At 30.9% G+C, this 23406-nt stretch overlaps 1 protein-coding gene across 2 annotated transcripts in view; it reads right to left on the reverse strand.

Annotated features, from left to right (window-relative positions):
- Nucleotides 1–22718, reverse strand: part of LOC118190523 (septin-2-like) — a 72456-nt gene extending 49738 nt beyond the window's left edge. The window contains exons 1-2 of one of the 2 annotated variants that reach the window (XM_035361257.2): nucleotides 22582–22718; nucleotides 6947–7031 (exon numbers count right to left, since the gene is read on the reverse strand). In XM_035361257.2, coding sequence (XP_035217148.1) covers nucleotides 6947–7031; nucleotides 22582–22629 — 133 coding nt within the window. In that variant the 5' untranslated portion in view covers nucleotides 22630–22718. Of the gene's footprint in view, nucleotides 1–6946; nucleotides 7032–10551; nucleotides 10870–22581 lie in introns of those variants that run through there. The other variant, XM_035361250.2, reaches the window with a different exon arrangement.
- Between the last annotated feature and the right edge of the window lie 688 nt (nucleotides 22719–23406).

Raw genomic sequence — 23406 nt, forward strand, 5'->3', positions numbered from 1 at the left:
AAACTAGTAAATGACTTTGGTTCTGGAAAATTTTTGATGGCATCAACTTTCGTTGAAAGAGGTTTAAGTCCTTCAGCTGACACTTCGTATTCCAGGAATGCAAGTTTTGTTTGACCAAATTTACACTTTGCCGCATAGGCTTTACACGGGCCATATTCGTTTAGTCTCTCAAGGACTGCTCGTAGATGTTTTTGGTGAATTTCTTCATCTGGAGAGGCTATTAGAATATCATCCAAATAGCAAAACACGAATTTTAGTCCATTCAACACACTGTTAATGAAACGTTGGAACGTTTGGGCCGCATTTCGTAGGCCAAACGTCATGAATGGGAACTCGAATAAGCCAAAGGGAGTGAGAATGGCCGTTTTCGGTATATCTTCTTCGCGACCTGGAATTTGTTGGTACGCTCTAATGAGGTCTATGGATGAGAAAACTCTTTTTCCAGCTAAAATGGAACTGCAATCTGTTAAAAATGTTAGAGGGTATCTATCAGGAATCGTGACGTTGTTTAACGCTCGATAGTCCCCACAAGGTCTCCAATCACCTGATTTCTTCATAGCGAGATGTAGTGAGCTCGACCAGTTACTTTTGGATGGCCTGCATAAACCCATTTGGAGCATAAATTCAAACTCCTTTTTAGCCGCTTTAAGTTTCTCAGCTGACAGTCTCCTGGCTTTAGCGAAAACTGGTGGACCTCTGGTTTCGGTATAATGTTCAATGTTATGATTTTTAACTTTATTATTAACTACATTCAGTTTTAACAAATCCGGAAAATTGTTAATGATACGTTTATATGGATCATTTACGGCATTTAAAATCGGAATATTATTATTGTTATTTTGAAAACAAGGAGTTCCATTGGTTGTTAAGAATGTAGTACCATCAATCAACTTGCGATTTTTAGAATCTACCAAAAGGTTAAAATTTGCAAGAAAATCCATGCCTATTATATTAACTAACCATATTTTAGGATCTGGCTTCCAAAAAGGAGGAACTTTAACGCTTACCTTGGCGACAGATGCAGTTGTTGCTTTAATTTCGGTTTCGTCTTCGTCAGCCATTGTAGAATTCGATCACGCCGGGATACACCAGTGAAGTGTCTGGTGTGCAAATACAGAAAAATAACACTTCTCTGACTCCAATGGAACCAATATTTTATTCCTTACGATGTTATAGATTCTTATTCATAAGATTTATTTACATTTTACATGCACGTAGCATCGCGTGACAAAAACTCGAAGTTTGTTTACTTCGTTCTTCGCGGAGACTAGAAGGTGTTGCCATTCTGCTTTAACTAAATTTAATTAGAAACTTAACGGAACTGAAGCGACACTACACTGATGAATATTTTAATATTGAAAAATTTTATGGACGAAAACATTACAAATTTTTTTTTAATAAAATAAATTGGTACTTTTCCGTTTTGCCGGCGCAAGCGATAAAATCGCCAATAATGGTACAACCGATGCGAAACGGAATATTCTCGCTGGTAACCTTTTACGCCTCATTTTCAAAACAAGTCCCAACTTTTTCTTATCAGATTGATTGTTTCTTTCAATACTAGCATAAAATTACATAGAATTTTTATCAGATAGTTCAGTTTTATGTCTAAGGTCATTTTCAGTAATTAAGTCAATTAGGATGCAATCACAGCGCTTACCCGAAACCGAAAATATAGAATAGGTAAATTCAAGGGTTAAATTCATCAATTCTAATGAGAATGCATTAGCGAAGTAAAGCACTGCGGTTATACATAATTTCTGAGTAAGCTATTCGTACGAATTGAAATATTTCTTGCATTTCAACTTGTGTTCCAAATTAAGATTTAACTTGAAATTAATGTAGATAATTACTGAGAGCATTAGATTTTTGTAGAGTAGTTTACGTGAGATGAGATCGCTTGGGGTCACGTGATATGAACCGGCGAATCAGGATGTTTAACCATGAAAGCATAGTAAATTCTTAAATTAATGTCTTTTTACAAATTTATTGTCTTTATTTATTGCCTTTTTATAAAATTTTAAGCGATATTAAAATTTTTATGCCTTCAAAAAAAGAATTCTTAGAACTAACATTTTTTTTTTAATATTTTTTATGAGTATACTGTATGTTGTCACCAATAAAGTCTGCTTGGCGAGATTTGCGCCGGCGAAACGGAAAAGTACCAATAAATTTTATAAACTCAACGCAAAATAAAATAAAAATTTAACATGAAACTTTTAGAATTTTAGGTTCACAGTCGTTTCCAAATGTTATAAAAGCTATATATTAAATATGGAATTAAATTATGAAACAGAATGTTTTAAACTGTGCACGCAAGTTGGAAACGTGACGAAAAATGTTGTCACAAAGCGGATTAAATTATAAAAATATTTGTGGCAACACAAACTTTCTGATGACTATTTCAGAAAGCAGCTATATTATGTAGTCAGCTGTAAAAAGTTGGTAGTAATTGCTTTTAAAATAAATAAGTTATCCCAATTCTTGCAACAGTCACATATTCGAACATCTTATGGGTTTTAAGGTGTATGAGACCCCATAAAACCGCAATATATTATCATATCTTTTCTGTCTTTCACTTTAGACCACCGGTTCTCAAACTGCGGTATATGTACCACTAGTGGTACATTACAATAGTTTTAGTGGTACAATTTTTACAGAAAAAAATAAGTGAATGTAAAATTGCGCTCCTTTTTACATTTTGTTTTGATCTTTATTATTCAGAAACGCATACATTTTTCAAGTTTCTCAATTTTACGGCTCTAGCTTTAATGCTGAAATGACGACTTTTCCAAGACCTTAATATTTTCCGACGTTACGATTTCCAAGATTCGTAGCGGCACTCCAGTATACTCGTAGTATACTAATTTATATTTTAGGTACTTTTCCGTTTCGCCGGCGCAAATCTCGCCAAGCAGACTTTATTGGCGTCAACATACAGTATACACATAAAAAATATTTAAAAAAATGTTAGTTTTAAGAATTCTTTTTTTAAAGGCATAAACATTTTAATATCGCTTAAAATTTTATAAAAAACCGATAAATAAAGACAATAAATTTGTAAAAAGACATTAATTTAAGAATTTACTACTCTATCATGGTTCATATCACGTGACCCGAAGCGATCTCTTCTCACGTAAACTACTCTCTACAAAAATCTAATGCTTTCAGTAATTATCTACATTAATTTCAAGTTAAATCTTAATTTGGAACACAAGTTTAAATGCAAAAAATATTTCAATTCGTACGAATAGCTTACTCAGAAATTATGTAAAACTGCAGTACTTTACTTCGCTAATGCATTCTCATTAGAATTGATGAATTTAACTCTTGACTTTACCTTTTCTATATTTTCGGCTTCGGGTAAGCGCTGTGATTGCATCCTAATTGACTTAATTACCGAAAATGGCCTTGGACATAAAACTGAACTATCTGATAAAAATTCTATGTAATTATATGTCAGTATTGAAAGAAACAATCAATCTAAGAAAAAGCTGCGACTTGTTTTGAAAATGAGGCGTAAAAGGTTACCAGCGAGAATATTCCGTTTGGCATCGGTTGCACCATTATTAGCGACTTTATCGCTTGCGCCGGTAAAACGGAAAAGTACCATATTTTATTAGCATTTAAAAGTTCCATTTACGAGTATAATTAAATAAATAAATTTAAAGGGTTTTGTTCTTTGATTACATAGGATAGGAGGGATTGATTTTTACTAGCGAAATGCTTTTATGGTGGTGCATATATTTTTGTTACATATTTATGTGGTACAAAATTTGAAAAGTTTCGGAATTCCTGCTTTAGACAGTTTGTTTCTTTATATTAAATTTTAATATTTCTTGCTTCTAAGCACGAAACGCCGTAATTAACTGGTTTATGTCCAGTGAGCTTGCAATAGTTCTTCCGTTATTATAAAAAAAACCTCTTAGCCATCCTTCATTCACTAAGATCGTAAATACATTTTTAGTTCTTAGGGCCTTGGGCTGCGACGTGAGCTTACAGACGTGCACAAATTCTCAGAGCAACTGACACGTTTGAGCTCCTTTGCAATAAATGCATACAGGGTTCATAAATCCGTACTTTAAAAATAAATAAAATATTTTGGTATCTCGCATAATAAATTAATAAATAATGGTGTTTTTAAAGTTAAAAACATCAACAGGATTTTTACCGTTTCTTTTAAAGTTTTAAAAAAAAAGTATTTTAAAACACATACCAAAATTTCTAGATCTTTTTGTCAAAAATCTGGTGAAATATGGATTTATTTGATTACGGCAAAGCACATTAGGGTTATTTGCTTAAGAAAGACACCTTCATGGATGAATTTCTAAAAGGGCCTGGCTCATACTAATGTAATATATGCGGAAAATCACGAAATTCCCATGTAGATTCCCTAGAATTTGAATCGGGATCGAACTACTAATGTTCATTGCACTTGGCTGGTGGTCTATCTCATTGCACCTTGGCTATCTCATTGCACTTGCTATCTCATTGCACTTGGCTGGTGGTCGGTTTGCTTATCTGGAAGTCAATGCAAATTTCAGGTTTAGTTTTACAAACATTGCTTGTTGATGATTTATCAAGGAATGAATCCGGATAAACTTCTCTTCAGAGGACTTCCCTAATATTACCAATAAAGAATTGATAGTTTTCTTTGCGAAGCATTAAAATATTAGTAATAATGTTAAAAAAATGTGCTTTTTGAGATTTGAACCAAATCTTTGGTTTATAATGGATACACCTTAGTAGCAACTCTGGAGCAAACTTCGATGATGTTACTAATTCACTTCATGTTTGCGTATATTGCTAAGAACATTTTTGTCTTTTTATTATTATTATTATTATTATTATTATTATTTTTGAAGAAAAAAATTATTTTATGCAATAGATTTTGGGAAGTTTTTTTTAATATATATATATAGATAGATATATATTAGAAAGGCTTGCTTTAAGCTACGATTGTGAGAGGGGGGAAACTACTTGAAAAAATCCGTACCTGAGCCGACCAGTATAATCCATTGAAGATCAATGATCAACGGTACTTTCCTACTGTTTAAGAATTTCATAATTTTGTGCATTTCGAAGGCTTTCAACCGAGGAAAATGTTCAGAACCGAAAATTTCTTACCGTTATTAGCTTCCAAACATTTATCTTTCGGATTTCTTTTAAACATTTACAGATTTATATTGCATATAAAAATTTATGAAGCATGTATATGTTAGTTTCACGCTTATTTCTTTGAGCCTTTCTATTAAAATTGTATTTCAGGTTAAGAGAATTATTATGTGGTTTGGTTTAGTTTATTTAATTATGACAAAAGCACATGAGCACTATTTGCCTTTATGGAGGACTTTCTAAGGTAAACTGGCTCGTATACATGTTACGCATAAGGAAAACCACGAAAACGCTCTGCAGCCAACCCGTTCATCTGGATTGGAACCTTCAGACCAAATTACCAGTGTTCGGCGACTTTATTGCTCGCCGCTGGTGGGCCTGAATTGATATGTGTACTCGTAACATCATTACCTACATCATTTGAAGAAACGTTGTCCATATTTAAGGAGTCTAGATAGTATTAACATACCATTTTGAGCATTATATTTAATAACTGAATTCTCTGTCTAATCAAATTTGCTTTTTAGGAAGAATTGATTGGAATGATGAAGGATTTCAAAGACTAAATTGCATTTTATAATTCAATATTAATGTTTTTTGTTTAAAAGTACAAGATTTTTGTAATAGTCAAAATATCCAAAATAAATATCAGCACTTACAAAAGCAAACAAAATAATTTTCACATCTCCCAGTTTTATTTCATCGAAAATATTTGATTCGTATCATAGATTAATAAGAAGAAAATAGTTTAAAATGATCAAAGAGACCAAGAATTAAGTTACTTCTGTGCTATAAATACGCAGAGACATTTTAAAACGTCTAGCACCTTGAAGGCAAAATTACTGCTGTATCTTTTTCACGTACTGAACATTTGTGCAGACTCGTATTAGTCAATATAATTTTTATGCTTCATAAAGAAGTGATTGCTAGTTATCGAATTTTATTATTATTTATATATTAAAATAAAACTCCCATATGAGCATATCAGTAAACAAAGCATTTAATTAAGTATCAACACCAGAAAGCACTGAAACATTTAAATTATCTTCTTAAATAAACCAAGAATCATTTCAATAACATTTTCTGAATTTTATTTTAAGGCATTTTCTGCTTATTATGGAAGTGTTTGATATAATTTTTAGAACACTTGTAACTTATTATTTACCATTTTCTAATAAATTTGCTAATGATTTTTAGATATCAAGGACATATCCAATCGATTTCTCACTATAGAAAAGAATTTAACTAAATGTTTATTCCTACGGTGGCTGCTGCTTGTATAATTTGTTAGTTTTAATAGGCAACATAGGTTTATTCGCCAACATTTTTTTCCGAAACGTTACCAAATATACCTAAAATTTAATATGGAGTTTTCGAATAATCTAAACTTTTCTAGGATCGTTTTAACCTACTGCATAAGAGATCTAATGTAAAATTGAATGCCATCTAATGAACGATGGATTAAATAATTTAAGTAAATCATGCGAAAACTACCTAAAATAATTCAAGATTTGACGGAGATCATCTGGGGGGTGGAATTAACATTTGTCGCACTCCCTTTTCAGCACCAGCCTCACGAAATGATTTTCTTTTCCATGGGTGGTAAGTGCCGCCATTCTTCAATGACAATGCAGTTACAGACGTTCTTGCTTTATAACCGAGGTTATAATTCACATCCAATGGTGTATGTAGTCAACCTTTACTAACCAGCTCATTAAGAACTAAATTTATAAAATTATTTCATAAGTAACAGAAATTTAATAATACGTATTTTGATACGAATTGCTTAGAGCGATAGTTTAATAGCTCCAAATGGTAAAAGTGTACTTACCGACAACCATGAGTGTGAAATCGAAACCTTTCTTGACCGATTTCCTATGAACCTGCTCGGGTAAGGTGGCAAAACCTATTTCACCCTAAATGAAGAAAACAAAACTGTGTGAGGATGAGTGTCCATGCTTATTGGATTCTTCAATTAATTTATATTTCATGTTCAGTTACTAGAATACCCTCCTTTAGAAAGTGTGTGTGTGTATTTAATTATGGCAAAGCGCACTAGGGCTATCTGCCTAAGGGGAGGGATGCCTTCGTGGAGGACTTTCTAAGGGAAACTGGCTCGTATGCACGTTACACATGGGGAAAACCACGAAAACACCCATGCAGCCAGCCCGTTCGCGGGATTCGAACCTCGGACCGAACTACCAGTGTTCAGCGATTCGTTTACCGCTCGGCCGCTGGTGGGCCCCTCCTTTAGAAAGAATTTCGAATCTTAACCGATGAATACGTATAAAAATTGCAACTGAATAATATGTAGAAGTATTTAGCGATTTGATTTCATAAACGTATTTATGAGGCTTTTTCTCATGTTAAAGTTTATGAAACATTTGATATTGTCCTTTTGCATCTGGCAAGCGTTTGATATTGTCTCTCAGCATTGTCATCTCTTAGCATGGTTTTGGATATTATTGAGATGTACTGATCATATTGGGAATATATTTTACGAAAAGTTTTTGTATACTTTATATCATTTTTTATTCAATTTATAATTGCTTGAATTTCTTAATATTATCTCGATGTAAAACATTTCATTTGTAATTTTAATAACAGTAAAAAGATTAATCTGTATTTCATCAGGAGTTTGACTAAGAGTATCCAGCAGGGGGGAGAATAATGGTTAATAATATATACTTTAGGGTACTCGTTTATTGTTTACGATGAAGCTAATAAGGAATATTAATCTGAAGTGAGGAGTCGCTAATATTCAGGCACAAAGAAAATTCCATGCGGCCGACCCATTTGGCGTGAGCCGAATCCGTTTCAAACTACCAACTTTGAGTGGTTTTATCCTCTAGGCCACTGATGGGTATACATTTAAAAACTTTTATGTATAAAGATAAACAAAAAAGGTTCTTAGCTGAATAGTGAATGAATAGCTTAAAACCCTGGAACTCTATTCGTAACTGATGCTCATCAGTGGTCGAGTGGTAACACGTTGAATACTGATAGTTTCTCTCGAGCTCAGATACCGGCAAATGGGAATAAGATTTTCGAATTTTGTTCGTGTATACCTTTTTGAAGTAAAAACCTTCACTGGTTTGCCATAATTTCGGTTAATTAACCTATTCCCGACGTGAACCTACAGACTACATGAGAATCTCGTGTGTAACATAAATACAGCTATTTCTCTTATAAAGTCTTGTATGAAATTTTCCCTTCCCATAGGCAAGTAACCGCAGTTTGGTGTAACATAATAATAATAAAGGCTATTCATTGTTTTGGCTGTAACTATGTGTTTCACACACGCGCATCTATTTTGTAATTTTTTGGTGAATTTTTTTCGCCGTAATTTCAATATATAGGTTTTATACAATAAAATCTGCCATTGGCTAACTGTGAAACATTTTCATTCTAGTTCACGTTAAAATTTTAATTTCTAGTTTTTTAATTATAGAGTAAACGCATCAAGAAATTTCTTTGGTTTTTATACCAAAAATACACAATATATTTCAGTCTTTCCGAAAACCTGACATTTTTAGCATAACGTTCAGAACTTTATCAACATTCTTTTCACAAACTTGATTATTCATATCTAAATCATCGAAAATCATTAAATAAAAGTAATTGCTGATTGAAGTAGTTTTAGATAATAAAGTAACTGAGGGTTGAGAAGAAATTTCATTTCGTATCTTTTTTTATTACCATGTATAGCATCTAAAATTTGCTATATATAAAATTTCAAAAGCGCTTTTTCCAAAATATCAAATATTTCAAATGTGGCATGAGAGTACAATATCTACAGAAGTCAAAAGGTACTATACAAGAAAAAGCTATTTCCAATTTAATTTTTTAATCCCTTCATATGGGGCCTAGAAGCGCTCAGGAAATTCGTTCACAGTAGTCTAGGTTTTTTGCTGTATGACAGTACTTACGGCTGGTTTCAACCAAAACCATCAAATGCTGTTGTATATGGGATTGCGCACTATTATAAAGATGCACATCCAATCATGTCGTTTGATTTTATATAGTTCTGAAATTTTGTTTCGATTGCTTAATCACATTATAAAGAAATATATTTTCTTTAAATTATGCACAATTATACACAGTAGCATTAAGAAGCATTTAAGAATTAAAAATGGATGGGAAAACTAGTAAAATAAGTGGCGAATAATGAACTTCTTTTAAACCGCCAACAACGCCAGTTCTTGGTTGATTAATTTAATGAAATTTTCGCTCCATCGTTGTCCTTCTAATTATTTCAGATTAGAGTAATTCGAGAATTAGATCATACAACAGGATTTGAATCTAGATTAATGGCTTTTTAACACGCTAATTGTTTGTTATATGCTTCTTAAGGTCAAAGGAAATTACATTTGCTGCACTGGGTTGTAAATTTTCCGTCTGTTCCTCTATCAGTATCAAGCCAAAACGTAAAGAACGAGAAGTTCGCACATTGTAATTATTTCTGCAAAGAAGAGACAAGAAATAAATAAAAAGAATTGAAATTGGTTTCGTTATGCACTTTTTTCCAAAGGTAAGCTTGCGTTTTTATTTTATTTGAGTATCAGACTGAAAATGAATTGTACTTGCCTTTACAGATATAGGTTAGGTTTAGATTATTTAATTACGACAAAGCCTTGAGGGCTATCTGCCTAAGGGGAAGGAGGCCTTCGTGGATGACTTTCTGAGGGAAACTGGCTCGTATACACGTTACACATAGGGAAAACCACGAAAACACACGTGCAGCCTGCCCGTTCGTGGGATTCGAACCTCGGACCGAACTACCACTGTTCAGAAACTTTACCGCTCGGCCGCTGGTGGGCCTTTACAGATATAGAAAATATGTTTTAAGCATGAGATATAAAAGTATTATAAATATCTAAGATTTTAATGCTTTTACAAATGACTAAAGAGAGTTGTGATGCTACTGTGTATAATTGTGCAAACAATGCGTTAAATTATCTAATTTCACATTTTATTCCATATCAGCATGTATCGGTGCATAAATCGGGTTAGGATCAGTAATACAAGGAAGAAGATTCCATAAACCTTATAATAATAAATTAGGCTAGGTTGTGTACCAGTTTTAATAATCCATATGCACTAAAATTATATTTCTGTACATAAAATTCAAATATATCTCAGAGATCGTTTAAGATCACAACATGAAGTAACAATTTTGAAATAGTTTGTTAAACAACTTCGTATTTATTAATCAATGCAAAAGTTATGCTTCACTTTTAAAATCAAAAATTAACAAAATTTAATCTCTCTTTCATTTTGATTTCAGGTGGAAAGGATTCCTGTACATTGCCAAAGAGAATCGTAAACCTTTTCAATTGAAATACCGGCAAACAATGGTCCAATTTTATCACTTATGCATTATTTACGTACTACATAATTTTAGTAAATGCAATAGTTTAAAGAAGTTGAACTTACTTCGTCAGCACGCTTTCTCAGTCTCTGAAGTGAAGATAAAAAATCTTTTTGACTATTATTTAACCTCCGAAGAGGCATTGCTAAAAATTTGATAATTTTTGACAATTTTATTTCACGCGCTATCCTTTTTACCAGGATACTCCTCCTCCTTCTTTATTTTTTTTTTTCAGTCTTTCTTACCCGCATAAGGTAAATGAGAAATCGACTTCACTTCGCTGCTGTAAAAATTCTTTTCCTTTATCCATCACTTCTTATTTTTATACCAAGAAGCCAGGAGCACAGAGAATATGAGTTCCAACTGAGCGACTACCTTCCATTAATTCATCGGATAACTCTTTGCACTTTAGCGCCACGCAATTGCTCAATAGCGTGACTGCCACTCACAGAAATCCAAACTGGGCATGTAACCTTTGTCTATCAAGGTATTAGGTGTGATGTCAATCGCTTTTCCTGCGTGTCTGTTTCTTAGAATACTTTTTTCTGTTTCTTTGTTTCTTTTACTGATGGGGTATCAGTTTTCCAAGCTAGTTTTAACGAATTCATCACCGGACATTAATTAAGTCACTGAGAAGCTTTCTGTATTATTTTATTATGTAGCATATAGTGAAGTTAATTATTATATTATTGATATATATGTAAATTCTTCTCAGTGTATAGACATAAGAATTCTTAAATGTTTCATATTTTTAATGTATGTACTGCGTATACACACTGAACTTTAGATTATCCATAAGCAGAATTTCCATGCTGTGGATTATCTGTGCACCGCATTACTAGTACTTCAGGAATTTTTGCAATAAATTTTGACTGTTTTAGAAAAAATTCGCGCATTTTTATACAATGGATTTCATGCTTTCATATGAAACCGAAAGTTTCCATTTATTCGTTGAAAAACAAATAAATCTGAAAGCTCTCAGATGTTATATTACGCCCAAAAGGGTGTTTTTTATTTTAGCGTTTCGTGTGTTACCTTTATTTATTAAATATCATGTTCTTCGCACTTAAACCACATAAATTCAGTTCAATAGTAATATCACAACATTTAAAAACAGCATATCTTTAGAATTTTCGATACAGTCTCGCGCGTTGGAAATAAAAATGCCTTGTCCCGTACAGTGTCGCCATTGCTCTTTTTTTGAGTTTGTTAATAAAAAAATTCTTTAAAGTTTTACAAAATTTGAAATAGATAATAAAACAAATTTGAAATTCAAATTTCGGGCTTCAGAGTGCCCATGTTTGGTTGGAGGACTACTTTATTCAAAATTTGATGGCTCTAGGTACCGTTGTTTTTTTCACAATGCTAGGAACATTCATGCAGATTCTTCATTATTTAGTTTCTTTAATTATAATACATGGCGATAATATTTGGTGGCAACAGTTTGAAAAGTAAATCAACGCAGGAAAGTGCAAACGACGCAAAATGCTGTTTTGAGACTAATAGCCCTTTGGGTCTGACGCCCCTTTGAGCGAAAAAAAAATATGATCGCTGATACTATAATCGAAGCAAGTTATGCCGATGAATAGATAATGGCATTATATCTTGTTGGAGTTACTTTGGAGGTTCAAGGTTTTTAAAAATTTAAGCAAAGAAAACATTGGTCAGTGGCTGCAGAAAGACTAGACTATAGGATTTCATTATACTAAGATGTAGTGCATGCAATGAATTACTCATTGTATCCAGTACATCTTGGTATGATATACTAATATATCTTGGTGATGAAACAGTAAAGTAGTGAGAAAAATTAAGACGGTGGTAAAAATAAAAAGACTCAACCATGCTGAAGCCTTGAAATGATATTAAAAGCTATTAAAAATATACGTAGGTTAATACAGTTAGCTCCATTTTAACATCATATCTGCGCGCCTTATTCACTATAAATTTTGAAAATATACATAAGTCACAAATATACGTACTTTTTGGGGGGGGAGGAAGAAATAAAAGCAAAGTTTCTAATTACTTCAGTTGCAATCGTTTTTAAAAAGTATTACATATGTCAAGCTTTAAAAATTATTTATTCTTTATTATGTTATAAGAACAAGTTTTCGATTATCCGTGCATACTAGTAAATTAATTAGCACTGGTAACTGGGAGTTAAAAGATCAAGTTTAGCAGATTTTTTGCTAGCAGAGGAAATTAAAAAATAAAGCAATGGCACCGAAAATTGATGCATCATTAGATAGTTACGAAATATTTTTAATATTTTTTCAGATTGTACTTCATTCGTTTCTCAGCGCAGAGGAGCGAATGAGAGTATAAGGTATTTTCTCCCACTTTCCTTGTGTGCTTTCGTGGTGTAACGGTAGCACGCTGGGCCGGTATTCCAGAGGTCCGTGGTTTCGATTCCCGGCGAAGGCGGTTGCATATTTTTCATGTTTTCTTCTTCCAATTAATCTAATGATTCTACAAGTGGCGCCCGAACTAAAAGGGGTGTTGGATGAGGATTTTCCACACCCAGGATATGGCGATTGGGTGCCCTAAAATCCCCAGTCGCCCTTTAGAAAGGGGAGTATATAAGGTATTTCTCCGGCTTTCCTAGCCTGCCTTCGTGGTGTAGTGGTTCTGCACGCTGGGCCGGTACTCCAGAGGTCCGCGGTTCGATTCCCGGCGAAGGCGGTTGCTAATTTTTCAATCTCTCTTGCTTCCAAATATCCTAATGTCTCTACAAGCGATATCAAACTATTAATAAAAAGTGTGTTTTTAGTAATACTTCGATGCATTTCAATAGCAGCTAAACTGCAGTCATTTGATGCAGTGGTCATAAATTATCAGCACTGTACTTAACAGTCTTTCAAATACTTTCTCTGCTACCTTTACTTTTATACTTTCGCATAAAAGTAAAGGAAATTCCAGTTCGGATAAGCAGAATCAGCTCGATAAGAGGTTAAGCAATCGATATTGGTTATTATGAAAAACTAATTTATGAATTAAGGCGCGGGAGATTCACAAGTCTAATCTTATATAACCAAATGCATAATGCTTTTGATTTTTCAAAGATATTTTTTCAAATCTAAAAAAAAAGAAAAATGTCATATTTTTCGGTTCGATGATTGCTTGCAAAAATATTTCTTGTATGAAGTGAATAACTTCCTTTACACTATTTTAGTGACAACTGAGTATATCTATCCGTACAGTTTTAAGGGCATTCATGCAGTTATCTTGAAATACCTCTTTTTTTGTTTCAATCAGTAAATGAACTTTTTTTTAAATTTAAGAACTGAAACTTTTTCTGATTTGGAACGATAACAATTTAGGTTTTAGAATTAGTTTGTCCTACATAAACATCTGCCTTTATTTTAAACTGAAAAATTAGGTAAAAAATATATCAATACATATTTGTGAGATGTATTTAAAAATATGTAAGTCAAGTAAAGCTTGTTTGAGTAATATTCCTATTTTAATTCTGAAACGACTACGGCTTATGTTACCTTCACTGCAACTTTACGTTATCCTAAGAAATTTTCATTTATGCTGCGCATTTTGTTATAGATCAAATGAAAAAACATTTATTTTATAAATTCTAATTATTTTACAAATTTTAATATGCATTTTTTTTTTTTTTTTGTTTATTTGTTTAGTTTTATTTCCATCTCATACTTATTACATTACTTACAGAGTTTATCAAACTTCTTTCAAGTGGAAACCTCTTTTATAAATCAGAATTTCTACGGATTATCTTCTTTTTGACCTCTTCGAATGTAAATGTTTTTATCATACGTTAATACTACCACACTTATATTTTAAAATTTTAATTCATCTAAATTCATTTAATTTTGTACTTGTATCAAGTAATTAAGTTAGCAAAAGAATATTTGTAGCCGTTTTCAATAACTTAAGGCTATAAGAGTTGGAATAATATTTGTCTCATGAACAAAAAAAAAAAAAAAAATTAAATGATAGTACTCATATTACGGAAATAAATAAGCCTGCCGATTCTTTCACATCTGCTTGCTGTTTGGATGTCTGTTGTTATGCTTAAGTCTGAGATCGACAGAAGACAGGTAGAATCATTAAATGATAGTACTCATGAGCCCCTTGCCGCAAGACACTATACGCTTAAAAAGATGCATGCCAAATCCGGGATTCGAAGCCGGGTCCATCCAGTCACCGTCACTAACCGCTATACTGGCCGAGCGGCCTGAGGTCGACATGAACATTAAATACTTTAACAATTTTAATTTGTTTTGAACACAGAAACCGAAGTAAATGTAAATAGTTAAAATAGGAAATTTATACTGAATTTCAGTTGTCGTTTCTTGTTTCGTCACCATCTTCATCACTTTCATTTCTACAGTTTTTATTAGTCTTCGCGTTTTCGTTCACTCAAAACTTAAAAACTTGGTTTGCTGTTTTCTACATTTATCCATTCTGAAACATCATCTCGAGTTATGTGTCACATCCTTTTATCCTTTGAAAAATACTTACGAATCCATTGTTTACTGGTGTTAATGCACAATTAGGAAGACCATTAAACGTCCAATCTGTAATAATAATGGTTAATGATTAAAGCTCTGTTAAGAAAAATCGCGATTATTGATTTTTTTTATTTTTATTTATTTTTTTTTTAATTTTTATTTATTTATTTATTTATTTTTATTTTTTATTTATTTTTTTTTTGGGTGTTTTTCTAATGTTACTTAATTTTTTCAGTGATTTCGTTAAACTGATTACCAGTTCAGTTAAACCTAGGATGATACAAGCCCAATTGATAGAAGTTCTACTATACTAGGAATTGTTTTATTACTTTACACCCTCCTTGCCTTTATTGCTGTAAAACAGATATAAAGTTTACTCTGAAGTATAAGTTTAGGTCTGGAACAAGAGTTCCCTTTCTATTACAGCCACTAAATAGAAAGATAAAACAGATTGTTACGAGATAATGTTAAATTTTATTAGGAAAAATTAAAACTACGAAACCCACAATTACATTATTATATATTCAAAAGTTACTTTACACCCTAGATCTCTCAAAACTTTTGGCCTATAATGGTACCACTGTTTAAAAAAAATGTTATTTTTATTTAGTAAGCAAAAACCAAGAAACATGTTTGAAAGACATAAGTTTAACAAATTACCAGCCCAATAAGAGTAAAATTTTATAAATTTAGAATCTTTTGTTTTTAATTGAAATTTTATTTCTTATTATGTGAGAAATAAAATAGTCACTGACAATCAGTGAATTCTTAGATTTCTCCAAGGTTCTGATATCTGACAAGATTCTCAGCTTTACTTATTAAAATCACTAAAATATATTGCACTTTTCTTCCTTTAAACCAGGAATGGGCAAACGTTTTCGGTCGCGGGCCAAAAATCGGAAAAAAAAAGTTTGGCGGGCCAAGATAAGTTTTACTAAAATTTTAAAAACAACATACATGTAATACAATATAAATATATTAATGAGATGAATGAAATTGCGATTTCATTTTTAAAAGTTCCTTATATTGAGCTTCGAAGTGAGATGTACTGATTCTAAGGAACGAGGCTAAATGCTCATCTGTCACTCTAATTCTGAAATAATTCTTTCTAGGGTTCATAGTTGAAAACATTTGTTCACATAAGATGAAACAAACATAGAACTGATTTTCTTGGCGTGAGATATTAAATTTGAGAAACTTACTTTCGATAAGATTTATAAAACTCTACTTTGGATTATTTAGAAACAACTGCTTGATATGACTGTTAGATTGCAATTCAATTAATTTAAGCTGCAAATCTGATTTCGCTGCTTCACATTTTACGTTGAAAGGCATGGTAAAAATATCCAATTCTGTTTGAATAGCACAGAAAACTTGAAATCTGTGTTCAAACTCAAAATGCAGTTTTTTTCAAGCCATCTTCATAACTCTTAAGCTTCTCTTCATTTACTCAGGGTATTGAATTTAACCTCGGGAAATGAGACAAGTCGTTCTTAGCTAGATGCCCAGCAAACAGATTACGTTTTCTTATTAAGTTTTAAGTTAAGTTTTCTCTAAGAGGTCTAATTCACTTATATGGGATTCCTGTATATCTGCTCCCCGAGAAAGAGATAACGCTTGTTGGCGCCAATCTACAGCTATAATTAACAACGAACTTCCGCTTTTAACACTTGAAAACCGATTGAAAGCTGTCTGTGCTTGCTATTTCCGTCGATTTGCGTTTTGTACAACAAAAATAGAGAAAGTGAAAAGATAATCAGTACTTTAAAAAAAAAGGAAGGAAAAAAATAATATTTAAACAAAGTAGTTTAATGGATATATAATATATTTCTTTTAATTTGCCTCAGACCGGTAAATTGAAATTCTATCCGCGGGCCGGATAGAACCTTTCGGCGGGCAGTAGTTGGCCCATCCCTGCTTTAAACTATGCAGATTAATTTCATTTATTCGATTACGCAAACGGATCTGTTATGATTTTTTTCTAATTATTCTTTTTAGGAATGTTATTATTAAATTTAAAAAAGTTTAATGAAAATGTGTTCAGCTATTTTTTTCTGCAAAAATCAGATTCTTTAAACATTGATTAGAGTGTTCTGCAAAATAATTTTTGATGAGGGTTTTTTTTTTTTTTTTTTTTTTTGTAAATTCTGGTTATCAGGAAGTATTACCACTTAAATTTCCTGTTATTATTTATTTAATTTATTAATTCTAAAGCGCTATGTAAAATTATATATAATGTATAAAATGTAAGGAAAGTTCTTTCTAACTGAAACTGTAAATCGTAAGATATTGTTGTTTCCACTGAATTGAAGCAAGTTATCACACAATAATTTATGACGTAGTTAATTAACTGATTTGCTAATATGAATATGTTTTGCCTATTTAAAATTTTTTGAACTAAAATATTTATTTTTTTATTATTATTTTACATTATTTTTTATTCGTTTCTTTCTTAAAATAAATTTATTCTAACAATCTAACAATTTCTAGTTTTAAATCGCAGAAAAAGTTTCAATCTTTGTAAAAACTCTACAAGATTTACTTTACAAGATTTACTCTACAAGATTTAACGGTTTATGATGAAAAATAATCAGTTCAGTTAATATTTTGATTTGTATTCTAAATTTCAGACGTAATCATTCCTGTTAATTTTAACAATGTATCTATTTGATTTTTTAATGCGAGGTCCTATTAAATGAGCTCGTGTACGGCAGCTGAAAATATAAACTGAAATAAAATGTGCTGTAAAATAATTCATACTTTTTTATTCCCATCTTTTTTTACATTAACTGAATTTTGACAGTGTCCTTTTATGTAAATCTTTGAATAAGACTTAGAAATAATCTTTTTATTCATTATTTATGAAGGAGTTTTATTATTTATTTATTTGGTATTTTATTTATTATCTTGTACTATTTATTATTTTATTTTTTCACATATGAAAAGAGATTAAACAAATTTTAATAATTAGCGCTAATTTTAAAAATAAGAAAAGAATTCTCATATATGAACAGCATTTACAAAGCAAATTAAAGTTAATAGGTGAACTAATGTTTTCGGGAAAAAAACATGTTTTTATTTAGTTTGGCTTTTTAAAATTTATCTTCAATGCTAAAATGTTTTATTATTTTATGTAAAAAAGAATTAGAAAAACATTAGTCGCATTGCTGTATTTTTCAATCACACTGCGTGATGATACATTTCAAAGAAAGAACTATTTTAAAATCCAAAGTGACAGCACTGAGAAAGGATGTAATTTCACTAATCACCACGGCAATAAATAATGAATTTTTAAATTCGTCAGTAAATGATAAAGAGAACAATAATAAATTCTCCCTTTGCTTAAAACTTATGAGTATTTACTACTTAGTTAAATTAAACAATGTAATAAATACTAAACATTTGTGCGTTGCTTTGTTGTTATAAAACTGAAAAAATTAATTTGAACAAAATTTTATGAATTCGAAGTTTAATAACAAAATTTCAACAGAATAAGCTTATTATATACCTTAGAACCTCAAAATCACATATGCGTCAAAATGATAATCTAGAGGTAGAAGTAACAGGATTTAAATTAACACTGTTAATTATTATATAAATTTTGCAACCTTTATAAAGTTCTTCAAGATCCTACTTACGAATTACGATTCTAAAAGTGCTCAAATTTTTTAAAGTAATATATTTTAAAAGAAGCAACGTCCGTAACACCCTAATTAACAAATCTGATTAATAGGTCTAACATGTGAACTCGATTTTTAAGACTTTTGAAAACATTATATCATAACATCTATAAGCAGTTTATCAAACATCTTCGTTTCTACATTTCTGGGAAGGAAAGTATTGATTAAAAATAGACGTTAAAAACTCTTATTAAAAGCCAAATGCCTTCATTTGAAATATTACTATATTTATGAAAATAAATGCTACTGTTATGTAAGAAGTTCATAAATATGTCCATTATATGTATACATGCATTTGACTGTATTAGCAAATGATGAAAATGCGGGTGTATTACACTAACTAGAAAAAGTATTTACAGAAAAAAATTATTTTTTGTGATTATATGTATAATTTTTTTTGTCTGAATATAAATTTTCAATATATATATATATATATATATATATAATGTTTAGGTTATTGTTTTTATATATCTACAACTATTAATGCTTTAAGCTATATAAACCTGAGATTTGTTTTATGGAATATTTCTTAATGAAATCATCAAAATTACGTAATTTAAGATAAATATTCCTTTGGTAAAAGATAACTGCCATTTATTTCTTTCAGAATGTAATAATAGAGAGGTCCAAACCTTTTACTGACAACTGAATAATCAAATTACAAACAATGATTCTGTTTAGAAAATATGATTCTGTTTAAGATCACATCTCGAAACGATTAACGATTGGATTGTATGACTTGTGTTATGATTTCCAAAATTAAATATCGTAAAATGTGTAGTTATAAATAAACAAAAAGATATTCCATAATTACTGCTGTAAACGTCTTTTAAATCAGATTTAAAAAAAATAGTCTATAATCTATAGAAACATATATAGTAGATATATAGAACACAAAAATTTGAATTGCTTACGTCTGATTCCAGATTTAAGTTGATATCCAAAGATTGAAAGCATACGGAATAAAAAAAAAAAAGATATTAGCATGTAACACATTACACGGACGAAAATTGTATGTGTTTAAATATTTACTGTTACATATGAGCAATTATATAACTGACCTGGATGTAACATGTTGAAACGGATGTGTTGCCGGCTTCACTGTGTTACACTGACGCCATGCAGGGAATGCTGGGAGCACGGATGTGGGAAGACAGGGAGAGCAAGGCATGGTGGGATTGAATCGATCGAATTGTGGAGAGGGCGGTGCCCTTATTAACAGGAGGAACTGATTTGATTGTACTAAATAGCTTTTTCCTTATCCTGTACTTCGAATTCATATGTGTACAAATGCATTAAAAAATAAATGTTAATTTCTAAACCATTTAATTTATGTGTTTATAAAGTAGTAAATGTTCAGTTAATGATATTTATTGTTGGTGCAACACTTCCGAAATCTAAAAATTTATGTATTTATTTGACGATGTACATTTAAAGAAAATAAAAGCACATAATCGTATTTATGAATAATTTTGTATTTCTTTGTTTTGTAATAAAATTAAGTTTATAATAGCATCGTCACTTTTATAATGAAAAAAGGATAAGTTAATTAATATAACTAAACTTAAAGGATGATGAATTACGAACAACTTGTATGATGAAAGAGAAAAATCACTGTAACGGTTATAAAGAAAAAATTCGCTTTGTTGATGTACGATGCAAAATAATATCATAACCAAAGTATACTACACTCATTTTAAGAATATTTCAGAATGATTTTCATTTGAATTGTGATTATTGAATCAATTTGTCAATATCCCCTGATAATTCAAGTTAATTAATATATTAATTACACTTAAGAGTAGCTTAGATTATAATTTTATATATTATTATTCTCTAATATATCTGTTTATTTTTTAATTTCCATAATATATTGGTTTTCTTGCTTCATTAACATAACAACTATCAATAAATAAATTTTTGTTTACATTACATTTATAAGCTTACTTTAAAAATTAGTTTATAATTTATAGTTTTTTAATAATTTACTAACAGTTGTTTTATGGTAGCTGGAATTTATCTTTTCCTATCCAATGTAATAAATAATATACTAATTTATAGTTTATTTAATATTATGCGCTGACCTGCTAGTAAAGAGAGTTAGGTAAGTAGTTATGTAGTTTTTTTAGTTATGTAGTTTTTATTTTTTTTTTTTTTTTAGTTATGTAGTTATGTAGTTTTTAAGTTTAAACTGCAGTTATAAATTACAGCATAATTTATAACTGCAGTTTTCTTTTCCCGGGGAAGGAGGTGCTGTTATGCTTTTCAATTACTGAGATGCTTAAAATCTAAATATAAAATGGAAAAACTGCTGTCATATCTTCCCTAAAATGAAAGTTAAATTAAGGCGATTAGAAATGTAAAACTCTCTCAGAATTTCCATTCAGACATAAAGGTTTAGACACTGATTTTTTGTTGCAAAAGTTTAAAAAAATTATAAGGTTGAAAGATATCAAAACTGATGAATCATGAGTTATTACAGTAAGAAATCCATAAACTAATGAGGCTCACCAGCGGCTCAGAAGTAAAGTCCCTGAAGACTGGTAATTCGGTCCGGGGCTCGAATCCCGGTTAACGACTTGGCTACATGGGCGATTTAGTATTTTTCCCATGTGTAAAGGTATACGAGCCTGTTTTCCTTAGAACGTCCTCCACAAAGACATCCCTCTCTTCAAACAGATAGACCTCGAGTGCTTTGTCACAATTAATTAAGCATTAAGGAAGCAAACCATAAACTAATTCATAATTAATATATTTTAATAGTTTGGTAACAAGTATTTTATGGAGGTCCACATTTTTCTTTTCATACCAATTTTCATCATGTTTATATAAGTTTTGTAATTATTAATCATAGAAATTCTGTTTATAATCTTAAAGTTTCAAAATCATCGTTGCATTTCATTGCATTACTTTTGTAGTAATGTAAAGGCTAAAAGTTTTTCAGAAAAAGGCCTAGAATTGAAATATTATTTATTAACAATCTATAGCTTTTCAAATCAATTTAAATACAGAAAAAATATTAATTTGTCTGAATAAAACCGTTGTCAAAATAAGTTATGTATATGAACGTTTTCAAGTTCTTTTTCAAAGTGCAATTGGGATTATATGTTTAGCTTAGTAAATTTAATTATTTTTCCAAAGCAATTTTATTTTTAAAAAATTAGTAATGGAACTAAAGCTTAACTCAGAAAATTACTGAAGAGTTTACCTCGACCATAGGTAGGATCTTCAGATATTTCGAGCTGTTAATAACTGCTCTGAATACTGTCTTATGAAACTTTCTTATTTCAATCATTTCGTTTCTTACGAGATCGTGATGTTCTTAACTCACTTTTCGAAATTGAGGCCTCCGCTGTAAGAATTTTTCTTCGACCAGAATTCCAGAATTCCAGCATAAAAATAAAAAGTACAGAAGAGCTCTTTGTCTAAACTCCATCCCAGTTCTCCGCAGGATAAAATTCAAGAGTCTTGTACCCGCTTTTTACCTACCACAATCTCTTAAAGCGAATATCACCTCGGCAGATTTTAACTGAGATCATGCCAAAAATATACTAAGATTTTACTTGAGATTCGCATCCAGACTCAATAACGTGGGAAACCGATAAGCTACACTAAACACTGAACCATCAGTGATGGCCTTGAGCAGTTGATAAGTGAATGATCATATGCCTTATGGATTGGCTACACTTCCCAGGCAGTTAATGATAAATGCCTTGGTTTCGCAAAATAGCATAAAGATTGTGAAGTATGAAAGGACCAAATTATAAACTTAAAATCAAAATCTTAAAGTTATACTTTTACTATAAAATTAGGTATCGTGATTTATTTTATGCTATTTTCCTTCCAGAATTTAATTTAATGAGTTAAAAACATAGACATATTTTGCAGATGTTGTCTTAAATAATTTATCCCATGTAGTAACATAAAGTTTACTTACATTATATTCTGTAGTACAATAACCCAAAACTTGCGTGCCCAATGACATTCTGCGCCGTCAGTCTTTGTGATCTCATTGTTACTTTTTACATGCATATATCAGTGGAAACCGTCAAAAGAAACTTGCGTTCAAGGACCGGGAGCCGGGAGTAAATATAGATTCGAAAAAAACCTCTTCAAATCGCTGCCAAGTGCAATTCGAGCCACTTTACTCTGAGAACAGATGGAAGCAAAACCACTAGTGACTAAAAACTACTTCCGATTTATAGTCGTGCTTTGGATAGTCAAGCTGTTTCAGTGCAATGAGCGAAATGTTAGACGGAAACATCTGCTTTTAATAAATTCATATAATGAAGCATAGGGATATTTTAAAATAAAGGTAACTGAGAATTAAAATTATGCTTAATCGTAATTCTAGAGGGGTGGACAGTTTTCGTTTTCGAAACAATTGTACAACAGTAGTCGCTTTGTATGTTTTCGAACAATTGTGAAATAATTTTGTCGAAATCAAAACTACTCTTCTATTTAGTATTTAAATTTTGTTTTTTTCTGCCGATCAAATTAAGAACTTCTCTTTTAATTCAAGTTAAAGTATAGAATTTTGCAAAAATATTCCAAAGCATTCAGAATTTTAGATTCTAATATTTGCATCAAGATTCTTCTTAGAAAAATGCGTCACAACTTCTTTATCCTTATAAAAGTTTTAGAAGTTTATAATTTTTAAAAAGAAACACGTTTGCTAAATGACTTTTATACACAGTAATGAGAATGAATATTTATCATAAATAATAAAATATTAATCATAAATAATAAAATCATAAATATC

Source organism: Stegodyphus dumicola, chromosome 5 (assembly GCF_044657685.1).
Source record: "Stegodyphus dumicola isolate Sdum_Otavi_A_Nest chromosome 5, ASM4465768v1".
Lineage (NCBI taxonomy): Eukaryota > Metazoa > Arthropoda > Arachnida > Araneae > Eresidae > Stegodyphus > Stegodyphus dumicola.